We start from the raw sequence: 23679 nt of genomic DNA, 5'->3' as shown, positions 1-23679 counted from the left end.
AAGTAAATTTTATGTGAGTAAAGTGATAGAAGACCTACAGAAAAATTCGTATAAACCTACTTGTCTTCTAGGACAAGATTTTTTATTTAATTTTTTGTAACTTTTACTTCTGTATAAGTGTTGAGCATGTCTACTTTAATATATACATTGAAATAAGGGTTCTGAAGTGCAACTAATTTAAATGTTTAAAATATTTGTTATTTTCATTAAAGTAATGCCTACGGATACTGATAAAAACAATACATTCCACAATAAAACAAATGGCCCGTTTCAAACAGTTTAGAATATGAACATAAATTCAAAATACTAATTAAGCAAATTTCTGCTGACCAGCGCTATTTCCAAAACACTTCAAAACCGAGTCTGAAACTCATCATGCTGTTCTGCAGTTACTCAAATGAGGAGCTATATGCACTATGGTGATTTTTTTTTTTTTATTTCATGCTAGATGGGTAATGTTTTCCTGGATTAAATTTAGAAGATGAGAAAGGAAGCAAAAGATTAAAACAATGTTTTGGTGTTACCTGGTTTCATTCTCACTGTGTATTGAAGAATGGATTCATCCTTAAGTGCAACAGTTACTTCGAGCATTCAGCAACATCTCTAATAAGGTAAAGAGGATTTCCTTTCTGTTTTAGAAGAGAAATTAAAACAGTGCCTATAATAGGGGTTTTTTTCTGGTGGAAGAATAAAGTATCCAGGCTTTTTTTTCCCCAGATGGCAATGAATTATGCATGCATTCAAGGACTATTATTACTCCCTTTAGAAAAAGGGAGGTACAGTCCAAAGTGCATACACTTTACTATCCAAGATAAACGAGGCTATTGGAGTGGGAAAAAATCCAAGAGAAGGCTATTTGTTATGTCTGTGTTACATAAGAGGAGCAAAGTCCAATCATGGTGCTTATCCTTAACCATATTAATTCTGCTCAGGTTTGAATAATTTTTCAGAGGAGTAGACACAAACTGGGAACAACGTTTCACGGTATGTCATTTTTTTTGTTTTGTTTTGTTTTGTTTTTAAATCAGAGATATTTTATAAATTCACTGATAACTAAAACAAAATACAATTAACCACATATTCTTTTAAATAAACATTTATTTTTAAATTTATTTTGTATATCTGTGCTGAATTGCAGAAAATGTTATTCTTATATCATTCAAATGAAATTAAATGAATGACAGAGTTATCAAATGGATAAATGTAGAATATAAATGTTTATAAGGAAACTCCAAACTTCTGGACTTCTTTCAATATGCTTACATTTTTGCAATATATGATGACAACTTTACTGATTGTAATAAGTATCCATCTTTTTCTTCCAAACAAATGATTGTTGAGATTTCTGTCATCAGCTTAAGATTGTGTATTTCTCAGTAAAATATTATTATACAGGAAACTATCTTCAATAAATTTACAATGCATTCTGAAGATGAAAAGAAGTATACTGCAGATGGAAATAGTCATGAGATCGCTGCATCCAGCCAGGATCATGAATCTGAAGACAAACAGTAAGTATTCTTAAATGTAGTAGACATTCTGTACTGAAGCTTATTAGACTTTATTACTTTGGTTTATATTTTATTGAATTTCATATTTTAAATGTTATTTTATCTTATTTTGCTAGGAAAACCTAGTAAGAGAAAGCTTTTTATCAACATAAGAGTAGCATTGATTGGCACATTTATTTCATGTAAAAGGACTATTTATTTTTTCCTTTTAAGGACTAAGTGTCCACAATATTGACTAGAAAAACAATTCTAAAATATGACAGAAATTATGTTGGAATGGAAATATTGGATACATTTATGTCATCTGCTAAAAATTATCTTAATATTTTTCGTATGGCAGTGAATCAACATTACACTATGTAGGAAAGCTTTCCTCTCTTCTGTTTTGAAATATATACGGCTCTTTAGTTCACAACTTCCCTGACGAGATAGTGGAACCACCAACCCCATTGCTGTTGTTTCATCCTTGAAGGGGTGAACTGGGAAGAACATTACTTAAATTTACAGAAGTTAGGAGGTGATGCTACTTATATTGCTGAAGATTTAAATAGAAGTATCTCAAGAATGCTCAATAAATTATGTTGATTTTACACAACTGTTTTCTGTAAAATGATTTCATAATTATAATTGAACTACATTAATATGTTGAATTTGTATTTCTGTAAAATGTGGTCCATTTATAAATTCACTAAAACTACCACACTTTTTTTAGCAAGGAAAAGAAGAAGAAGAAGAAAAAGGAAAAACCTAAGATGGTCAGCCCATTTACACTGGTAAGGTTTATTCTCTCTATATGTGTGTATGTATATGTACACCCTGGCACATTTCAAAATGCGATCAAAAATAGTTACAATTATGTTAGTATCCTGCATATGTGATGGTGTCTCTACCAAATATGTTCATTCTACAGATTATTTGCTATAGGATAGAAATCAAGCAGGTCTTTTTGTGGATGCAGTTATACTAAAAAAGCTGTGTTGTTACAGATGAGGATTCTTAGGAGTGTTCCCTTTGTAATTTATCATCCTTAACACACCCATACCAGATATTTGTTTGTGAAAGATAGGAATTTCCATGTTCAGTCATTTCTTCTGACACAGTGAGAAGGGTAGCCATATACCTACAATGAGTGTGGTGTTGTCCTCTAAATTACCAGAGTCAGGTACTAATCACACTAATTATCACCATGAGTATTCAATCAGCTGAGTCAGCAGTAAAGGACAATTCCATTCCACTGATGAAAATCAAAATTCAGAATTGTATGCTAAAAGGTTCAGATTATTTAAATTTTTTTTACATGTTTTTTTAAAAGACAATCTTTTAATATTTAATCAAGTAAATCGTAGGTTCTCTTTTGGTCATACTGAAATATTTTGTATTTTGTAGGTTTAGTGTGTGTAATACACAGCAATGACATTGCAAATAACAGACATAAAACTACAGTACATGATGATGGCCAGTGTCCAATTTCTTTGCTTTGCTATATCAGTTTACACTTGTATAATTACATCATACAACTATAATTTACATCAGTAAACATAGTATTTTACAGTACATAATAAAGCCAATGATTTTGTAATAGATAAGCTCAAACTTTATTAAGTTCAATGGCAAGAGGATTTAAGATTTCAATACATTTTTAGGATGTCTATGGTACATTAGGAACACTTTTTCTAATGGCATAATAATGAATTTACAGTAAAAGCAATTATTGCCTTAGTTATCAGTAAAGCTTCTTATAATTTGAACTTTAAAAGGCAAAATTAAAAACTGTGAATTTCTTATGAGTTGTTTTCCTATAGACTTTCTTACCCAGGTGCAGATACTAGTGCATTAAAATGGCACATCTCTCTGCTTTTGATAGTTTATAATATAAAAGTGCTTATATAGAAAGAATTTATTCCTGTACATTTAAATTGTTTTTAAACTGTATTTCTAAGGAGATAAAGTTGTAGTTTTGCAACAGCAGGCATACAATTGATGTTTTTTCTTTATTTTCTTGACTCTGTAGACACGGAATTGTGTTAGCATTCTAATACAAGAGTTACAATGAATTTCTCTTCTCACTCACAGTTTCGATACTCCAGCTGGTCAGATAAATCATTAATGATACTAGGCACTCTGATGGCAGTAGCCCATGGAAGCAGTCTTCCTATTGCGATGATAATTTTTGGTGATATGACTGATAGTTTTGTTGCTTCTGAAGGAAGAAATGATACAGGTAAGATATTATCTGCTATGACAAGAACAATGGCTCATATTTTAAAAAAAGATAGGAAGATTCATGCATCTTGACAGGAGATACTGATGTCAGAAACCACAATGCTACACTACGATGCAAATTAGTAGCTCATGTTCCTTGTAACAGAGATAAACTATGGTTGGGGTGACATTGTAGTGGGGGTCTCCTAGAGGCTGCCTGTCCAGGAAGATTGAGCAGATGAGGTTCCTCTATAGACAGATGGGAGCAGCCTTGCATTCACAAGCCCTGGTCCTCACGGGGGTCTGCAACCTCCTCAATAACTGCTGGAGGAACAACACCACTGGGCAATCCAGGAGGTTCGTGGACTGTGTTGATGGTAACTTCTTCAAATGATAGAGGAGCCAGTGAAGAGAGGTGCTATGCTGGACCTTGTTTTTTCTAAAAAGGAGGGACTGGTGGGGAATCTGAATCTCAAGGGCAGACTGGGCTGCAGTGGCCATGAAATGCTGGAGTTTAAGAGCAGCAAGGAGAGAGGACAGCAAGATCAGTATCTAAAACCTCAGTAGAGCAGACTGGGACCTCTTCAAGGACCTGCTTGATAGCGTACCATGGGATAAAGCCTTGGAGGGAAGAGGGAAGAAGTCAGGCAGAAACACCAGGAGACCTGCATGGATGAACAAGGAGACAAACTCAAAAGCAATAAGCAAGCCTGGAGATGGTGGAAAGGAGGAAAGGTAGCTTGGGAGGAATACAGAGTACCTGTCCAAGCAGCCAGGGATCAGGTTAGGAAAGCTAAAGCCCCCATAGAATTAAATCTGACCAGGGATGTCAAGAGCAACAAGAAAAGCTTCTATAGGTAGGTCAGTGATCAAAGGAAGATGAGAGAAAATGCGGAGCCTCTCCAGAAGGAAATGGGAGACTTGGTTACTTGAGATATCGAAAAGGCTGACAGACCTTTTTCTCAGTCTTCACTGGCAAATGTTGCAGGTGCACTGCCCAAATCACAGAAGGAAAAGGTGGGGGCTGGGAGAATGAAGACCTGCCTGCTGTAGGAGAAGGTCAGGTTTGAGAATATCTAAGGTGTCTGGAGGTGCACAGGAACATGAGACTTGATGACATGCATCTGTGGGGCCTGAGGGAACTGGTGGAGGGAGTTGCTAAGCCACTGTCCATTGTATTTGAGATGTCATAGCAATCTGATGAAGTTCCACTGACTGAAAAAGTGGGAAACATAACTCTCATTTTTTAAAAAGGGAAAAAGGAAGACGCAGGGAACTCCAAGCCAATCAATCTCACCTCTGTACCCGGCAAGATCATGAAGCAGATCCTCCTGGAAACTATGCTAAGGCACATGTAATATAAGGAAATGACTGATGTTCATCAACATGACTTTTTTAGGGACAAATAATGCCTCACAAATTTGAAGGCATTTTACAACTGGATTACAGATTTGGTGTGTAAGGAAGAGCTTGGACATCATGTGCCTGGACTATCTGAAAAGCATTTGACACTGTCCCAGTCGACATCTTTGTCACTAAATTGGAGAAGCATGAGTTTGATGGATGGAACACTTGGTGGATAAGAAGTTGACTGGAGGGTCACACTCACAGTTGTCCAAGTGGAGACCAATGATGAGTGGGTTCTTCAGGGGTCGGTATTGGGACTGACACTGTTTAACAGCTTTGTCAATGACATGGACAGTGGGATCAATACACCCTCAGCAAGTTTGCCAATGACACCAAGGAGGGCCACGAACATGATCAGAGGGCTGAAGCAACTCCCTTGTGAGGACAGGCTGAGCAAGCTGGGGCTGTTCACTCTGCAGAAAATTCCTAGGAGACCTTATAGCAGCCTTTCAGTACCTGAAATAGGGCTACAAGAAAGCAGGAGAATGACTTTTTATAACAACCTGTAGCAATTGGATGAGGGGTAATGGCTTTAAACAGAAAGAGGGACTATTTAGATGAGATATCAGGAAGAAATTCCTTTCTATGATTGTGATGAGAGGCTGGAACAAGTTTTCCAGAGATGTTGTGGATACCTGATCCCTGAAAATGTTCAAGGCCAGCTTGGATGGGGCCCTGAGCGACCTGGTCTAGTGGATGGTGTCCCTGTTCATGGTAGGGGGGCTAGAACTGGATGGACCCCTTAAGGTTCTTTCCAATCCAAACCATTCTGTTCTTCTATGTCTATATTCTCAGGAAGACTTTTTATCTTGAATTACAGTGATGTCGTTTTGTAGTCAGTGGAGTTATGAGTATTAGTAACATTCATTCATGTGCATTAAAATTTCCTGCTTTCTTCCAAATCAGCTTGATTCAAAAGGAGATGTAGCAACTCCAGATATATTGAACAGCATGCAGGAAAATGAATATTTTAAATCTTGCCCTATTAAAAGTATTTACTCTTCTCTTCCTTTCTAAGGAAAAAATTTAACGAATATCACTTCAGAGATATTTAACAACCTGGAAGAAAACATGACAAGGTAATTAAAAATTGGTATTTCCTCTTCTTTTTTTTAACGTAGCCACACATTTCTAGTCAAACCATTCTTTTCCCAAGGATGTTTTGCACACTTTAAACAACACAAAAGCATTGATTTATTAATATATGTAACTAAAGATTGGCACAAGGGATTATTTGAGGCCTTGGGAAGATTCTTGCACATTCACAGTTATTCCAAACAATTTCCCTGTAATCTCTTGCTCTGACCCAACCTGACACATTTCAGGAGTGCTCTATATCCCAGTGAAATCTGCATTGCCTTCCTTCTTTCTTCTCTTGCTCTGAATTTATAAAGGGTAATTTTTATCATAAAAATTATATTGATTATCATCTGTCAATACCTTGAGCTATGGTGATTCACTTGCAAAAAACAGTTGAATTGTAAGATAGTACCTACTTTGCTGCCTAAGCTTCAAGTTCAGCTAAGTAACTCTCTACAAGTACCTGAAAGGAGATTGTAGCAAGATGGGGTTTGGTCTCTTCTCCCAGCTAATAGGCAACAGAACAAAAGGAAATGGCCTCAAGTTGTGTCAGGGGAGGTTGGGTGTTAGAAAAAATATCTTCATGGAAAGGATGCCAAACATTGGAACAGGATGTCCAGGGAAGTGGTTGAGTGACCATCCCTGGAGGCATTTAAAAGATTTGTGGATGTGAGACTAAGGGACATGTTTTGATGATGGACTTGACAGTGCTGAGTTAATGCTTGGATTCAAATATCTTAAAGGTCTCTACCAACCTAAACAATTCTATAATTCTGTGAAATTACTTACACTGTAGAAAATGCCGATTTAGATTATATGCTACCTTAAATCTAGCATTCTTGAGCTGGAAACAGCAGAAGACAATAGCCAGTAGGTGCTTCTGCTACAAAACTCCATAAAGAAAATATTGAATAAGGAGAAACATAAGCTGCTAATAAATGGGTTTTGTTAAGAGGCTTTATTAACCATTATCCATACACTGTGTATGTGTATGGATGTGTAAAGTTTGTGTGTTTCTTGTACCACTTCAGGTTCTTTTCTTCAGGTTTTACTCTGTTCCTCATTAGATATTGAAATATGTCTGCTGTGCTCTTCAAGGCAATTGTCTTTTTTGAAGAGAAGGAGAAGAAAAGGCATTTTCTGTAGTAACTCTTGCCGTTTTATATCAAAGTGCATTATAATTTTGGGTAAAAGTGGACGGTAAAGTTATTTCGACTCAGTAGTTAATTTTTGCAATTAAAAAACCCATGACTATTTACACACAAAAACCCCAAACCAAAACATACCCAAACAACTCTTTACCATAAAATAAATGAACAAGTTAGGAGACGGCTGTTTCTTAGAAATTAAGAACTTGAATGTAATGAGATAAATTGACAGGGAAATGGCAATTATGCTTTATAGGAGAGTTTCTTGCTCCTGCAACATTTCTGTCAGTCTCTGACATGAATGTAAATAATGCCTGCAAACCTCCAGTGGAATATACTTGTTCCCACTGATTTGAAAACAAATTTGAAGGCAAACTGATCAGTGCATGTATGAAGTTACGCTAATTGTTCTGTGTTTAGTAAATATGTGATACTTAGTTGCACATTTTCAAGGTCTGTCTCGTGTTTATTCTAAAAGAACTTTAAAAATAGTTACTAAAAAATTGCTACTATGAAATTGTAGAATTTGTTTGGCCAATTATTGACTTGGTGAGTGATCTCTCCCTGTCCTTCTCTTGACCTATGAGCTTTGAATTACACTTTTCTCTGACAAGTCTAGCTGAGGAAGGGAAGTGGTAGCGTCCTCAGTGCGTACCTGGAATCTAACTGAGGCCAAACCAGCACAAATTAACTCCAAAAGTACAAGCAAGAATAAAAAGCAGCCCTAGTTTCTCTTTAGAAACAAATTATTTACTGATTAGTGTGTGACTATCAGCACAGGAATAGGTGTTCTCTCCCAAAGTTTCTAGCTAGAGCCTTGAGTTGGCATTTTCACTGGTGTGACCAGAGCTCTTTGTAGCGACTCCTTGTTTCTCTAGGAACGCCGGCCAGCAGGTCAAATAATGACAGAAGCTGTTTGCAAGGGCAGAGTTCTCACATAGGTGTGTTCAAGCACTGAATTGTACATGTGGACTTAGTCGAGTTTGTTACTCAGTTTGCCTAAACTCCAACTATTTCTCAAAAGAAAAAGAACTATTATTTTACCACACAATGTGCTTTTACTTTCTGATAAGTTGCAGCAGTGAATTTACAGAATATACTTAATCAGCATGGAATCTGGCAAAGATATGAATCCTTTGGATATGATTTGTCAGTAAACAAAGTCCAAGCATAAATCAATTCTTTGAAGTGATGTAGCATCATAAAGTAATTGTCTAAAGTAATTACTGCTGAATTTAGAATCGATGTTCTTGGGTTTAGTTTGAGAGTCTTTGTGGAGTTTTGATGAAGCCGAATGTGCCTGAGGTCTATATTCAACTAACCAGCATTCTGTTAGGTATTAACCTGATTTTATTAAACAGTTTTGATTAAGGGAATTTCATAATGAGTATAGTTTCAAAGTCCCTGACTAAACTGTATGATATTATAGCCACAAGAAAAATTGGAATAAAATCTGAGAAGTTTACTTTGTAAAGCTATTCTCTCTCAGAGAAGAGCATTTGCACACAGATTCCTGCAATTTGCTCCTGCCAAGTTTCTTGTTAAAGTTCTGTAAAATCAGTATGCATAACTTAGTAAAAGAGTGAAGGTCACAAGAGTTCAGAAAAGATCATGAGTCAAGCTTTTTGCTAATGGATTACTTTTATATAGATACATTATTCTTATAATTACAGGTAATATATATCATATAATATTTAATCATTGATTTTGGTTGTGTTTTACAAATGAAATCCATTCAGTTACATTTTTTTTCATTCAGTTCTGCTGTAAGTTCAATTATAACTGATACTGATGTCAACTCTTCATCAAATCAAAATTGATTTTATTCTTTTTAAACAGTTTAAAACTGTGGCTTCCAGTTTGAGAATTATCATGGTTCACATACTCATGGTTTGGATTTGACACCCTGCTCATAGCACAGGTGTTAAGTTATTAATGTAAAAATAAAATATCAGCTATGAATAAAAGACCCCAAAAATTTCTGTTCTAATGCCATTTGCTTTCAGTTGATGTACATATAGTAATGCTATAGTAATATAGTAATACATAGAGTATTCTCAAATCAGGAAATATTTACTGCATCCACAAATATGTTTATTTATTTATTTACATAGGCATGTTTTGATTTAAATGTGTGTATAATATAGATATATGTGATTTGGTCTATGTGTGTCTAATGCTAGGCAGTTTTTTGATGTGACACATTTAAGTGAAAAGGGTCTTGTATCGGAAATACAGTTCTAAAAGAATCTTATGAGAAAACACCTACTATTTTTTTAACGGTAATTCTGACATTAAATGCTATTCATGGAAAACTCAGCAAGTTTTATAGTGAAGTGTAAGTTCTAGTATAAGTATATAAACTCTAATTTTTCAAACAGAAAAAGTAAGCATCACCCTAAATTCATACTAGCAAGGTAATTAAAGCAATTTTAACCTGATTTCAGAGAATCTTTCCCTTTTTTTTCCTTACAGATATGCATACTACTATTCTGGAATAGCAGCTGCTGTTCTTCTTGCTGCTTACGTTCAAACTTCGTTCTGGACCTTAGCAGCAGGTCGGCAAATAAAAAAAATTAGAGAAAATTTTTTTCATGCAATTATGAGACAGGAAATTGGATGGTTTGATGTGAATGATGTGGGAGAACTTAACACTCGTCTTCTAGAGTAAGTACACTATACCTTTCCCAATGTTATTTTATCTTGTTAAACATGTAGGACTTAGATTTTTTTTGGTTTTAAATTAAATTATTTCTCTGTGAAACTAAGTTTTCTAATTTCCTCTTGGAGAGTCTCAGGGCCTGAATTTCTAATACTTCTGATACAGGACTCTCACAAAGATGTCAAAAAAGCATTTTGTTAAGTTCCCTTAAACTCCAGGGATTACTAAAGCACAGCCTATGGTATTACCCCCACGAAGAGAAAACTGTTCATTTCTGGGCAAACTGAGGACTGAAAAAAGGTACTGACTCAGCCCAGCAATGTGAACAGCTTTAATTGCATAAAGTTGCCTACATGAAAGCCTTTATATCTTATTTCCAAATAGCCCACCAGTACCAAACAGATCAAAAATTCAGAATTAAGAAAGTGAGAGTAGTTTTGCATTGAAGAAAGAATTTCAACTTTTTCAGACAAAAGCAGGTTCATAGAATTACTGTTTCACAAGAAATATGAAATATGAAATTTTCCTTGCCCACACTACATAATGCTTTACCTTGAAGAAAAGGGAGCAGTAATTGAATAATAAATATTGTCTTCCCCATGTAACAACACTGGAAACCTTCCTTGGGCTTTCTACATTTTTCTTCCTCTCTGTATGTAATTCCTTTTTCAGTGATGTCTCCAAGATTAATGAAGGAATAGGTGACAAGGTTGGATTGCTTGTTCAATCAGTGACAACATTTGTGACAGGATTTATTGTTGGTCTCATAAGAGGATGGAAATTAACCCTTGTCATACTAGCAGTTAGTCCTGTCCTAGGACTTTCAGCAGCCCTCTGGGCAAAGGTAAGTTAACATACGTACAGTATGAGGTTTTCTATTTGTGACAGGTAATGAAATAAACCTACATATCTGTAAGTCTTAGTATTAGAATGTGTTGCTTAGAGCAATTACAGCTTTAGATAACACTTCTGTACATAAACTCTTAGATGAACGGTGTATCAGTATCCTCACAACCAAAGCCAAGTCAGATGGGCTCTGAGCATCCTATCCTAGTGGAAGGTGTCCCTGCCCATGGCAGAGCAGTTGGAACTAGATATCTTTGATAAGATCCTTTCCAAGGTCATTCTATAATTCAATAGTTCTTTGTAATTTGAATATTATGATTCCCGTAGATTAGGCAGACTTGTTTACTTTGAAGCTATTTCTGCTAATATAGCACACAGAGGAGGAAGCAAGATATATGTGTAGAATCCACACTTGTAGCTCTTTAACTTGCATCTATATAAGTACTTTTTCTCTTCAGAGGAATAATTGCACCTCCTGGAAAATAAGAGAATAAATTAGAAAAAACTTTTCTCTCAGACACAGAGGTTTTTTTTCATAGCTATTAACAGGTTTGGTAAGAAATTCTGTACATACCTAGATGAGAGAAGGACCAAATTTCCATGGGACTAGAGTGACTTACATTTTTAAAGTCTTCCGATTTTTATGGTATTTTATTTCCCTTGTATTTGAAAGATCATGAAAGCTTTCGCTGTCTTGAGTGAGTATATTGCAGAAAAGGTAGGATTAGAGACATATGTGCCATGTATGTCAGCTGGCTGAGTCTTCACAGATTGTGGCCTTGTCTTCACAGTCTAAGCTATAGAATCCTCTGGCTGAGGTAGCCAGAGATGAGAATGAGCTAAGGAGGTCTGCCTGGGGAGAACCACACCAGCTCACTATGAGTACTCTTCTTATCTCTTACACTGGGTGAAAGCAGAGTGGAAAGTCCAGCCCTTAGTTATTTACAATGTGTAATGTGGAATCACTTGATTGAATTCACAGCATACTTAAGAATCGGGACAGTGGGCATTCTGCACCCATGCCTGATATAGTCAAAAGGCTTCATATTGGAAGAGACTAACTGTGATAAAAGTCATTCCGAGTGCTTGAACTTATTCTGGTTTTTGTATGTGTCAAAATATTTGATTCTATATTAGGTTCTCTCTGCTTTCACTGACAAAGAACAAGCTGCATATGCAAAAGCAGGTGCTGTTGCAGAAGAAGTTCTGGGAGCAATTCGTACTGTAATAGCTTTTGGAGGACAGGAAAAAGAAATTAAAAGGTAAGAGCAATATTTGCTTTCATCAGTAGATTTTTAAAATACTAATTTCAAATGGTTTGAGATTTTCTTGTGTATTTTCTGTTGAAATTCTTGTGCTTTCTGCATTTTTAGTTAATGAGAGATTTTTAAAGACTATTATAAGGTTTGCTACATGTTGATAGACAATTAGATATTCTTCTAGAGTTGATGAGTTGTCTCTGCATTAAAAGGTATGCAAACTACTTCAAATATCTTACAGTGAGAACTTTAGACAAAAGAAGACCCTGCTCTATGAAGAGATGATGATATCTTCGGTAATCTAATCTGATTACTCAGTAGTTGTGAAGGTGCTGAACAGTATCTCTATTTCCGCTATACTGTAAAATAAAGATCTTGTGATATACCTTAACCTTTTATCTTGAGTGGTTCACAATCAAAGTTCACTGATCTGCAGGTTATTTAAGCAACTTAAATGCCAGTTCCTGACCTTCAATGCCCTTTTATTTCCATAGTTGACTAATGTTGGCATTTTTAAGGGTTACCTTAGAAAGTCCATGCCTGACCTTTATACAGTCTTGGTATGTAACTGCTGTACTTTGTAAACATACTTTGTCTAATCCATGCACAGAGTTTTTGTGATGTCTGTTGTGGTAAAAGTGTGAGTATGTTTTGAACTTCTGTCTTTCTTCCAGATATCATAAAAATTTAGAAGATGCTAAACGGATTGGAATAAGAAAGGCTATTACATCTAATATTTCTATGGGTGCTGCCTTCTTACTGATATATGCATCATATGCACTGGCATTCTGGTATGGAACTACTTTGATCTTAACTGAGGATTACACTATTGGCAAAGTTCTTACAGTAAGTATTAATGAGTAAATCTCAGTAACAGTGAGAAATTACAAAGAACAAACATTTAAGTGTGTAATGGGAATTTATTTGACTGTAATGACAATTATGTCCCAAAACTGGCAAAGTAGCGTCCCTTCTTAACAAAAAGATTCTCACCACAAAACCCTTCATGTTGTTTGTATAGGATCTCAAAATCTATATGAACCCAAATAAAACGTATATGATTTTCAACTGTTCCTATATATTTTCTGATTTTCATAAGATCAGACTGATATAGAAACAGTTCAATCAAAAACTGAAGTTCAATACCCTTTGTAATTGCTATTTGCTTTCAGAGGGTTGAATATATTTTCAGGATGCAGAAACAAATACTTTTTTAGCTGTTGTGCAGTCAAAGTAGATACTTTTCTTTATGTTTTGCTTATGTTTTGCACCGTGAGAGCTTGGAATCACTTCTTCGTATTTTTAGAAATTGAGGGGAATAAAAAAATACTTGTGACTAGGAAATATGTCGCCATCTAACTGAAGGAAGAAAACCGTAACAATTAAGTCATAACTTAAATTCTTCTCTTGATATGGAAGCCATTCTAATTTTGTATGAAAAATGAAATAAACAGGGTAAGAAGAATGACTTTGTCAACCGTAATGAAATCCGGCCAGGTGACCATATGCATATATTTTCTTTTTTAACTACCTGTTTCATTTACAAATCACTGAAGTTTGTGAAAAATGTCTCTCATATGTGTTATTGGCTCTTTTGAACCTTTTGTACCGGTTGACACATGTAACCTCTCAGTGAAGTTCATGACCTTAAATGTAATTTATTTTGTTCAAAGTATTAGCAGATTCTATTGCAAGTTGTCTCTGTTGAAGTTCACTGAATGATGTTTTTATAACATGGATGATGCATTATCATGTGTAAAATCAGTGAATAACCCCTGTTCAAGATGATGGGTGTGACGGACTTTCCTCTGACTACTATAGCTGTTATGACCTCTGAGCAGTGTAGTTTAATTGCTTTTATTTTGATACTAGCTGAAAGCAATAAACTGTGCTGTTCTGAGCAAGTTGTTAACTTTTTTCTTCTGCTATTTCTTGTTTGCTTGCACTTCACTTTCTTTCACTGAAGCAGGGGATCCTTTCTTACTTTGTGATTAAGAACTTGGGTTTCTATGCTTCCATTTCACTGTCTCTTTGAAAGCAGAATGATCGTGTTTTGCATATCTGGTTTTATTCTGTTGGGAGATACGTCTTTCTGGTCTTTGGCCAAGAATTAGTACAATAAATCCTGAGACATCAAGTGCAATTCTAAATTTTTTGTCGTAGACTTTACAAGTCTGGGTCACTTTTTCACTTTTTCTCAAGATGTTCGCAAAATTAATGTTGTACTCATCTCAGTTCTCATCTGAACTTTAAAAAGCCATTTTCTTAATGTTTTTTTCTGCTTAAGAGAGACCTTTTCAGTTTTGCTTTAATTCTAGATTCCTAAAGCTTCCGTGAACAGACATGGAATCTCCTTACCCAAAAATATCTAATGTAAATAAATAAATAAATAAAATTTTCTGCTTAAATAAGAATGAACATATGCCTCTGTAAACATTTCTTTCAGGTCTTTTTCTCTGTATTGATTGGAGCTTTCAGTATTGGACAGACTGCTCCAAGCATAGAGGCATTTGCTAGTGCAAGAGGAGCTGCCTATACCATCTTTAATATAATAGACAATGTGAGTACCTTTGCCCTCACTATCATTTCAAAACTTCTTTTGAAGGTAAGAGACCCTTCTTTTTAAAGACAGGAACTAAATTCACACACAAGTTTAATGGAAAAGTTTTAAAAGTATTCTTGCATGAGTATATCATCAATGTAGCAGTGAGGGAGCAAAACTTTATGCGATTTAGATCTTTCAGAAATCTCAGCTAAATTACTTCAAAAATACATTTAATGTTTCTGCAGAATAATGGTGCATTCAAGGACTTCTTCATGAAAAAAATTGGGGGTTTTTTGTATTTTATTTTGCACAGGAACCTCAAATTGACAGCTATTCAGAGACAGGTTACAAACCAGACCACATAAAAGGGAATGTGGAATTCACAAATGTTTACTTCAATTATCCATCCAGACCAGACGTTGAGGTACTGTAATCGAAACTTTATATATATATTACAGTTGAACATATGGATCATGAGTTGGAAAAAATAGTAATTAAAAAGTCACATAAGTTGACTTTTCTTGAAAATCTAACAATTTCAGGTTGATTCTCTCATGTATATAAAATTACCTTGTCATCACAGTGATTTTAGCTAGATTTTTTTCCATCTTTGGTAAACATATTAAGTTTCCTGAATAATTTTTTGTTTAAATCTCTGGTTAGTGTGGCTATGCAAAAAGCCATAAATATATATTTCTATCAGAATTTAAATTTACAATCCTAACTCAAGTGTTTGTGTAGAGTAATAATAATTATTATAGTAATTATATATATAATATATAATATAGTATATATATAGTATATATAATAACATAGTAATTATTAGAGATAGGAAGTTTTAAAATAATTGCAATGCAGCTCTGTTATGACTGTCTGAACCAGAAAAAAAAAAAAAAAAGCAGCTCCAGCAAGGACTTGCTCTATATGGAATAGAGATCTGTATTTGTCTAGACAGAGAATAAGTTTCCTTTTTAAAGCACTGTCATATATTCAGAATCTTAATGCAGTGATGATAGATGAGATATGAATGATTCCTGAAAATATTTCCATGGAGAGTGTCTTTGCACTATATAAATACTTCCTTCCTTACCTTGAAGGAAAATCACTGACCTTGATAAAGTGACCTTTCTTAGTTTTGATAAGCAGAAAGGAAATATATTCAGCTTTTATCATGATTTTTACATGGCTACACTGTAGTCTGCATGATGCATTAAAAAAAAGGTGAGATAACATAATACAGAAATTTTGCATCATTTTGTATCTCTATTATACTTTAGTTGTGAGGAGTAATAGTAGTAGCAGTATTTTATCGTATGAACTGGCTCATGAGACAGGTAATTGTGTTGTATAATCATTGATACTGAATCACTTGAGATATAATTATAAGGAAAATTAAGCTGAAGTTATCAGTTACTCAAAATTTAAGCCCACATGTTTAGATTTTTTTTTTAAGCAGATTCTGCTAGAAATATGAAGGTTATTTTATTCTTGTCTTTCAAATTTACCTTGACATTCTAAATATTGTTATGTTAATCTAAATAACTGTTATGGTTTTTGACCAACCTTCTTATATGGACAGATACTAAAGGGCTTGAATCTCAAGATTAATTCTGGCCAGACAGTAGCCCTGGTTGGTGGCAGTGGCTGTGGGAAAAGTACAACTATTCAGCTCATCCAGAGATTTTATGATCCCAAGGAAGGCACGGTAAGACATCTCAAGTGAGATGACTGCTCTTCATGTCACATACATTGAAAGCCTAGTTCCAGCCTCACTGCTCTTGTCAATTTTCCAATGACAAGGTGAAGTCTGCCCTAAAATGGCACATGCTGGTGTGGAGAGAGAGGTTTTTTGATCAAAACACGTAATAAACAGTTTTTGTCTGCTCTCTGTTGTTTAGGTTACCATTGATGGGCAGGATATTAAGAGCTTAAACGTGAGGTACCTGCGGGAGGTCATTGGTGTGGTGAATCAGGAGCCCGTGCTCTTTGCCACTACTATTGCAGAAAATATTCGTTATGGCCGTGAGGATGTCACCATGGAGGAGATTGAAAAAGCCACCAAGGAGGCAAATGCTTATGATTTCATCATGAAGCTGCCCAATGTAAGCAGATCAGCTCTCCTGATTAAATAATTTCTTCTAAACCTTTTTGTGCCTTTTTGAGATAGTTCCTCATAAGGAATGCTTCTTAAGGCAAGAAGCTATCCCTGGACCAGTGAATATGCAGAGCTATGCAGAGCTTCCTCATAACTTTCGAGAATAATGTTAATTTCATATCTTCAGGCAATGATTTGGCTGTCATTTGAAAAACTACTAGAATTCCAGGAACACAAATGATTAGTCAGCTTTATCCAAGTGGGCGTTTATTCCTGTAGAGAAAGAAGTTGTTACTGGCATTTCTGGCATTACTGACATCTCTAGTGGAAGGACTGTGCCACTGAGTGTTTTCAATGCATGTGTTTGTCTTGTAGAAGTTTGAAACTGTGGTTGGAGAAAGAGGGGCACAGCTCAGTGGAGGCCAGAAGCAAAGAATAGCAATTGCCCGAGCTCTGGTTCGCAATCCTAAAATTCTTCTGCTTGATGAGGCGACATCTGCTTTGGATACTGAGAGTGAATCAGTTGTGCAGGCAGCACTGGACAAGGTCAGTAGTGTTTTAACATGAAGCATGTAAGCAGGAGCCTAATATTTACTTCTTTCCTGGACTTTTGTTGAATATAGAGACACATAAAAACACAAAATATAAACTTTGATCTGGCAAATATTCTTTGTACAGAGAATTTTTGCAGGTATTACAGAGAGAAATCTCATTTCAAATTAGAAGATGGAATCATATTTTCTGCATCATTAAGCTTAAATCAACATTTTCTTGTGTAAATACCATCCTCGTCCATTATCTCTTTTACTGTCCTTGTTGAGCTTCATGGGGCTCTGCTCAGGCCTGTCAGAACCTTCTGAATGCCATCCCTCAAGTGAATGAACTGCACCACTCAGCTTGATGTCACCTGTAAACTTGCTGAGTGTGACTCAATCCCATTTATCAGTATCAGAGAGGAAGATACTGCATAGTATGGGTTCCAGTACGGACCTTTTGAGGGATATCACTGAGGATGAATTCCACTGCTTGGGATCATCACTTAGATTATTTAAACTAAAATTTGCTTGATCACTTTAAAACGGCCTCATAATTAAAATGACAAGCTGTGATGTTTGAAACATTAAGTGTATTATGGTTATAAATATCCAAAGAAAGGTACTTAGTTGAAGTACAATTCACGTGAAATTGTAGAGAATTTTGGTTTTATTGTAGTCGCTTGAGTTAGCAATGACTTAGTGCTTAAAACACCGATATCTTTAAAAATGAGTGTAAAATATTTTCTATGTTTCTGAGTATAAATTCTCCATGGATTTTAAGGTTTAAGTGGGTAATTATGGACCTAAATATAAAAAATTCTAGCATTTAAAAATTTTTAGTGTTTGTAATATTCTAAAATTTTATATATTGAGGGTTTTTTAGATATTTTTGATCAAAATTTGATGTATTTATGTGCCACAGTGAAAGATGATCTCTAATATTAAATTTCAAGCTTTAAATTCTATTTCTACTTTAAGGAACTCATCAAAATATCTTTTTTTTGAAGGCTATGTTTTTCTGTGAACCATTTTAGTGCTTCTTTCAGGTCCTATTCAACTCTGCTATGAAGATGAACAGCTTTTGCATTTCCTCATAAATACTCGCACTAAACATTGCTATTTTCAGGCAAGGGAAGGACGCACCACGGTCGTGGTGGCTCATCGACTGTCAACAGTCCGAAATGCAGATCTGATAGCTGTGTTCGAAGGTGGAGTCATCAAAGAGCAAGGGAATCATGCTAAATTGCTTGAGAGAAAGGGAATCTACTACAAACTCGTTAACATGCAGGTACTTTTGTTTCCAGCTGTTGCCTCATTTTCTTTTTTTTCCCCCACCCGTAGTCGTTTTAGCAGTAGTATGAGAAATTCTGCAGCATATTTTGATAACAGCAAAAAACCCATATGTGGTTACTGTGCTGCAAAGAGAGAGAAAAGACAGCAACACACACGGACCTCGTTTAGTGAAAAAAGGCCAACTTTATTGTACAGACATCCTGTATTTAAAGTGTGTTACATGCAGCTAGGACAGGACAGTAGTTCATTGGACAATTGAGAAAAACATCCTTGGGACAGCACCTCAGGATGTATCCCACGGGAAAGACATCAGGTGTTAATCTTTATTATGAATTCCACTCTGTTTTTCACCATATTATCACCCTGGGAGATTTCCTCCCTAACTGAAGCTGTAGTCAGCTTGTCAGCCTGAGAATGGACCTGAGAGTCAGGAGAAATCCAGGCCTGAAAAGAATTTCCAAGCTGTATTTCCCTAGCTCTCCAAATGTGCGTGTCCACACCCATGTACTTTGAAAGGAGAGTAATAATTTGAGGGAGACCACTAGTTTTGGTACAAACCTGTTTAAACCCAGGATAGTACATTTTTAATTCTCTAGGTATTTAAACTTAAAATATTATTTTCCTTTTATGCAGTTAATGTAGAGCAGATAGCAATAGTTTGCTATTCCATTGCTTGTTCTTAGTCTGATAAAAGGTGAAATACAGTAGCTGACACTGCAAGAATAGACCATGTGTGTTTTAAGCTGTTTAGTTATAATCTTTCATACTGAATTCCTTTCTAAAGAAAAAAAATAATTGGAATAAAAATAAAGAAAAATAATTCAGCTATGCCAAGAGCAAAAATCTTATATAAACAGAAAAATAAAGAGATTGCAAATTAAAATAAATTTCCGAAATGTATTAGTTATTAAATGAAGACCAAGATACTTCGATACTTGCATCCCAATGTCCCATGTGACCATTAGGTTATAGCAGATTTTCATTGTAGCCTTTGTTTTACTGCATAACCACTATGTCCATTAAAGAAACTGAAACTGCCATCGCAGTATGTAAGACTGAAGAAGTTAACCAGACCAATTAAAATATTTATTCATAGGGGAATGCATTTGATTGCCTTAGATTCAAAATAACTTTGTATCCAAACAAATGTGAATGTGGGGAAACTGAGGAAATATAAAATGGAAAGAAAATTTAAAAGCAATTTAAAAAGAAAAGAAAAAATTGAAAGCAAGTAAAAAGAGATATTTTTATTAGTAGTGCAAAAAACAGTAAGAAACAAAAAAAAATTTAGAAAAAACGAAACACGAGTTGAAGGCAACTTTGAATCCAGATGCTGTCAAATGCCTCAGGGGTGTGTAGACATGTATTTATTCTCTCAAAGAGACTGGCAAAAGTACCACCAAGGGCAAGGCTCTTTTCCAAGCTGTTCTAATTTTTCAGTCAAAATCTCTTTTTGACTTTTTTTCAGGCTGAACTTCCTTATTCCATTTAAAGTCAAGAATTGTTAAGTGTGTTTAGCAGTCAAGGCGGTAATTTTTTATCACTTCATAAATAAATTATATATCCTACAAGAACTCATTCTAAAATATCCCAAGAGGAGTGCAAAGGGTTTACCCTCAATTTAAAACTTTTTGTTTAATTCATTAAAAAATAGAGCAGCTACTCTCAGTCCCCTGTCCTCCACTTACTATAAGAATTTTTATGAGAGTTGCAAAACTCATATATAACTAAAGCTCTGAAGATAGAGCTCTAATAAATACTATACATATTTTCATACTTCCTTAAGGCATTATATGTTGTTTCCCCCTTACCTCTTTCAACTGTAACAAAGTTACTTTTACTTTGATTACCTCATAGTTTTGAAAGTTTGAAGTAATATATGCCTATTTAATCTTAGCATCATGTTCTTCCCACTTTTAGGCAATAGAAGCTGAAGTTCCATCATCAGAAAATTATGAGCATGTACTTCCATCATCAGAAAATTATGAAAATGTACGTAGTGTCAAAAACAGTGAATCTGAACTAGAATTTGAAGAGCCCTTAACCAGAGGATTGAGAAGACGATCAACACGGAGAAGCATGAAAAAGCCAGGAGAGCAAAATGATAGACTTGATGAGGAAAAAACTTCACCTGTAAGTATCTTTGCAGAGATGTTAGTGAGCTTGATTCCTTTAAACAAAGCTTGTTAGATTCATTCTCCTCTCCTTCATATACCTCTGAAAAAAATTATAAAAAGAAAGAGGCATCTGAAAGGGATGAAGACATGAGAATGTTTAAATACTAAATAGCCTTTGACTGATAATATTCATAACTTGCTTTTTTTAGTATCAACATAAATGATAATAGAAATAAAATAGTAATTTAAAAATCTGTAACAAAGATGATGAGTTTATTATTGAAAATAAATTTATTTTAAAAGAAATATACTTACATATATTTACCTACCATACCAACATAGTCTATACAGGTTCAACATTCATTTTTGGATAAGAAACAAAATATTTAACCCAACATAACTCTTACAACAAAACTTGCAAACTCCCCTCCAAAAATATGATGGCACTCATATTTACAGCAATTATTTTGCTGTTATAAATTACTTAATGAACAATTACTTGAATTAATCAAGCCATTGATTACACACAGCAACATGCTCAAAATGAGTAGTTCAGTCATCACAGACCAATACTGTATTATTCACCAACAAAAATTATATGGATAAACTAATAAAAAAGTACAAGAGCTGTAGATATAGTATACAGATCTTCCTTGTGTTAGAATAGCAAAAAAAAGTCATTTATTCATGTTATTAAGAACTATACATTTTTGCTTCCCCTGAATAGCTTCTGGGAATAGGAAATTGATTATTAATCTCTCCTTTTCTCCGTATTTCTTCAAATACATTCACGTTTGTCCTAATGCAATTCACATTCTTTAGGCTGAAGAACTACCTCCAGCTTCATTTATGAAAATTATGAAATTGAACAAAACTGAATGGCCATACTTTGTAGCTGGACTCTTGTGTGCAATTATCAATGGAGCTTTACAACCTGCATTTGCAGTCATATTTTCTGAAATTATAGGGGTAAGTTGGAGTAAAATAATCAAAAAACTGTAAGGCCACAAAATTTATTTCTAATAAAATTAGGTTAAAGACAATCACTGCATTTTGAAGTTGAAGAGTGGATGAAGCACTCTTGCAAAAATTTGAAAAATTGTATGACATTTACAAAATGCTAACAATCTTGCTACAACCTGAGATATGCTTGTTATACACTAAATATTATGTAACATAGGATAAAATTTCATATGAATGCAATTGACTACCAAAAAAAGTTACTGAGAAAGATGAGAGTATTTTAGAATGTTAGTTAATTTTATAAAAACATTGTTTCAAATTATATTTTATAGATTTTTTCAGAGACTGACAAAACCATCTTAAGAAAACAGAGCAACTTATATTCACTGCTGTTTTTAGTACTTGGGATCATTTCCTTTTTTACTTTCTTTTTTCAGGTATGTTTTATTTTTTTAACCTTATTATAATTGTTCATCTTGTTTTAGAAACTAGACCTGAAATATACTAAAAATTTGCATCTTCATAATACATCTCCAACTCAAACCAGAACCTGTATTTATGGTTCTAGATATGTCTTGTGCTGAAACTTTTTTGACACAGAGCTGCTTGTGTTTAGGAGTCTTTTGAAGCTATTCAGACCTATTAACTTCAGAAATTCCCATCTTGTTCATCAGTCAGACAGTTCTCAGCACAAAACTCTAGATTTTCTCAGTCCTTTTCCATTGCCAGCTAACAGGCAACCTCTCCAGCCCTTACATTCACCACTCCCTTCTCACCCTCAAGCCTTCCTATTTGAATCTGTTAGTAATTGAAAATCTATCAATCTCCTGCCTTGATTCTCCAATTTTTTACTTCCGTAACCCTTTCCTTGTCCAAAGGAACATCCCATATTTCTCCTGTGGGAGTCCCCAAAGACTCCCAGTCCCAGTTTGTCAGGTAACACTCATCACACTGATATTCAGTTCCTCCTGCTGAAGTGCTAAGGGGTTTACCTGCTACAATAGCGCCACTTAAAAAGAAAAAAACGTAGTAATCATATGAAATACTTTAATATATAGTCCAGTTTATAATTTAGGAATATATTGGTATAGTTTTATCTGTTAAACGAGCCCACAGAGTGAAATAATAACGTGTACTTGGGACAGTAGCATAAACACTCTCTTGCAGAAACCTGGTTTGTTTGTGGAATCATCTTGTTGCACAAGCGAAAAAGGCCTTGAGTACAGAAGGCTGAGTAGTACAGGGCTGTGATAGGTTTGCTCAGTTTATAAATGTTCAGATAATGTTTTAAATTTGACTTCAATGAACCCAGGTTGCCTTACAGTCTTTAATCTAAAATGAATGACATAAGTGCAACTTGTTTAAATTTGACTTAGGGTGACTCAGACAAATTAGGTCAAAGGGTTGATTAGTGACCTTCTCCTTAAAGCATGCTGGTGAAGCAGTGCTGGGAAATATTGCTATGGTCCCTATATTTTTTTCAGAAATAGTGTTTGAATGTCTGTACCTTGAACCTACTAGAATTTATGTCTATTAAACCTGGTTTTACATTTGCTTTCTGCAAACAGGACTGCAATATTTTTTACTTTGACATTGTAGAGCAATTTATCTAAAATAGTTATTGAATAAACACAGTGTAATACTATACTAAGCATTGTACTTTTTCTCAAACAGGGTTTCACATTTGGCAAAGCTGGAGAAATTCTTACAATGAGGCTTCGATTCATGGCATTTAAAGCAATGCTTAGACAGGTAAAGATAATAAATATTTTTATTTCCAGGGTTTTAAAGAATAATTGATGGTGCTGGTATAAAATAACTGTATTCTACATCATTCTATCATACACAGAAGATTGTTTAAATCAGTCTAGAAACCAATTTGATTAGTTACACGTGGTTATGCCAAGTGTCCTTAGAGGGAGAGTCTTAAATCAATACAAGAGCTTTTTATGTACTCCTTGCAAAGACTTAGTTTTACAGCCAAGTTACAAGGCCCTGACAAGTTAATGTGTACC

The 23679-nt window shown here is 34.8% G+C and overlaps 1 protein-coding gene across 4 annotated transcripts in view; it reads left to right on the top strand.

Annotated features, from left to right (window-relative positions):
* The window catches only part of ABCB1 (ATP binding cassette subfamily B member 1), a 48608-nt gene that overhangs the window by 11696 nt on the left and 13233 nt on the right, over nt 1-23679 (top strand). For 2 of the 4 annotated variants that reach the window (XM_014875658.2, XM_088161239.1), the window contains exons 3-22: nt 449-611; nt 933-984; nt 1396-1511; nt 2224-2284; nt 3585-3732; nt 6139-6199; nt 9824-10015; nt 10683-10854; nt 11994-12118; nt 12790-12961; nt 14562-14675; nt 14974-15084; nt 16240-16365; nt 16559-16762; nt 17131-17301; nt 18418-18579; nt 20505-20717; nt 21524-21670; nt 21997-22101; nt 23339-23416. In XM_014875658.2, the coding sequence (XP_014731144.2) occupies nt 1420-1511; nt 2224-2284; nt 3585-3732; nt 6139-6199; nt 9824-10015; nt 10683-10854; nt 11994-12118; nt 12790-12961; nt 14562-14675; nt 14974-15084; nt 16240-16365; nt 16559-16762; nt 17131-17301; nt 18418-18579; nt 20505-20717; nt 21524-21670; nt 21997-22101; nt 23339-23416 (2454 nt within the window). In that variant the 5' untranslated portion in view covers nt 449-611; nt 933-984; nt 1396-1419. Of the gene's footprint in view, nt 1-448; nt 612-932; nt 985-1377; nt 1512-2223; nt 2285-3584; nt 3733-6138; nt 6200-9823; nt 10016-10682; nt 10855-11993; nt 12119-12789; nt 12962-14561; nt 14676-14973; nt 15085-16239; nt 16366-16558; nt 16763-17130; nt 17302-18417; nt 18580-20504; nt 20718-21523; nt 21671-21996; nt 22102-23338; nt 23417-23679 lie in introns of those variants that run through there. The other 2 variants (XM_088161247.1, XM_088161255.1) reach the window with 2 other exon arrangements.

This window comes from Sturnus vulgaris, chromosome 1 (assembly GCF_052056855.1).
Source record: "Sturnus vulgaris isolate bStuVul1 chromosome 1, bStuVul1.hap1, whole genome shotgun sequence".
NCBI lineage: Eukaryota > Metazoa > Chordata > Aves > Passeriformes > Sturnidae > Sturnus > Sturnus vulgaris.
Note: the sequence above shows the minus strand (reverse complement) of the source record. Positions and strands in the feature narration are given on the sequence as shown.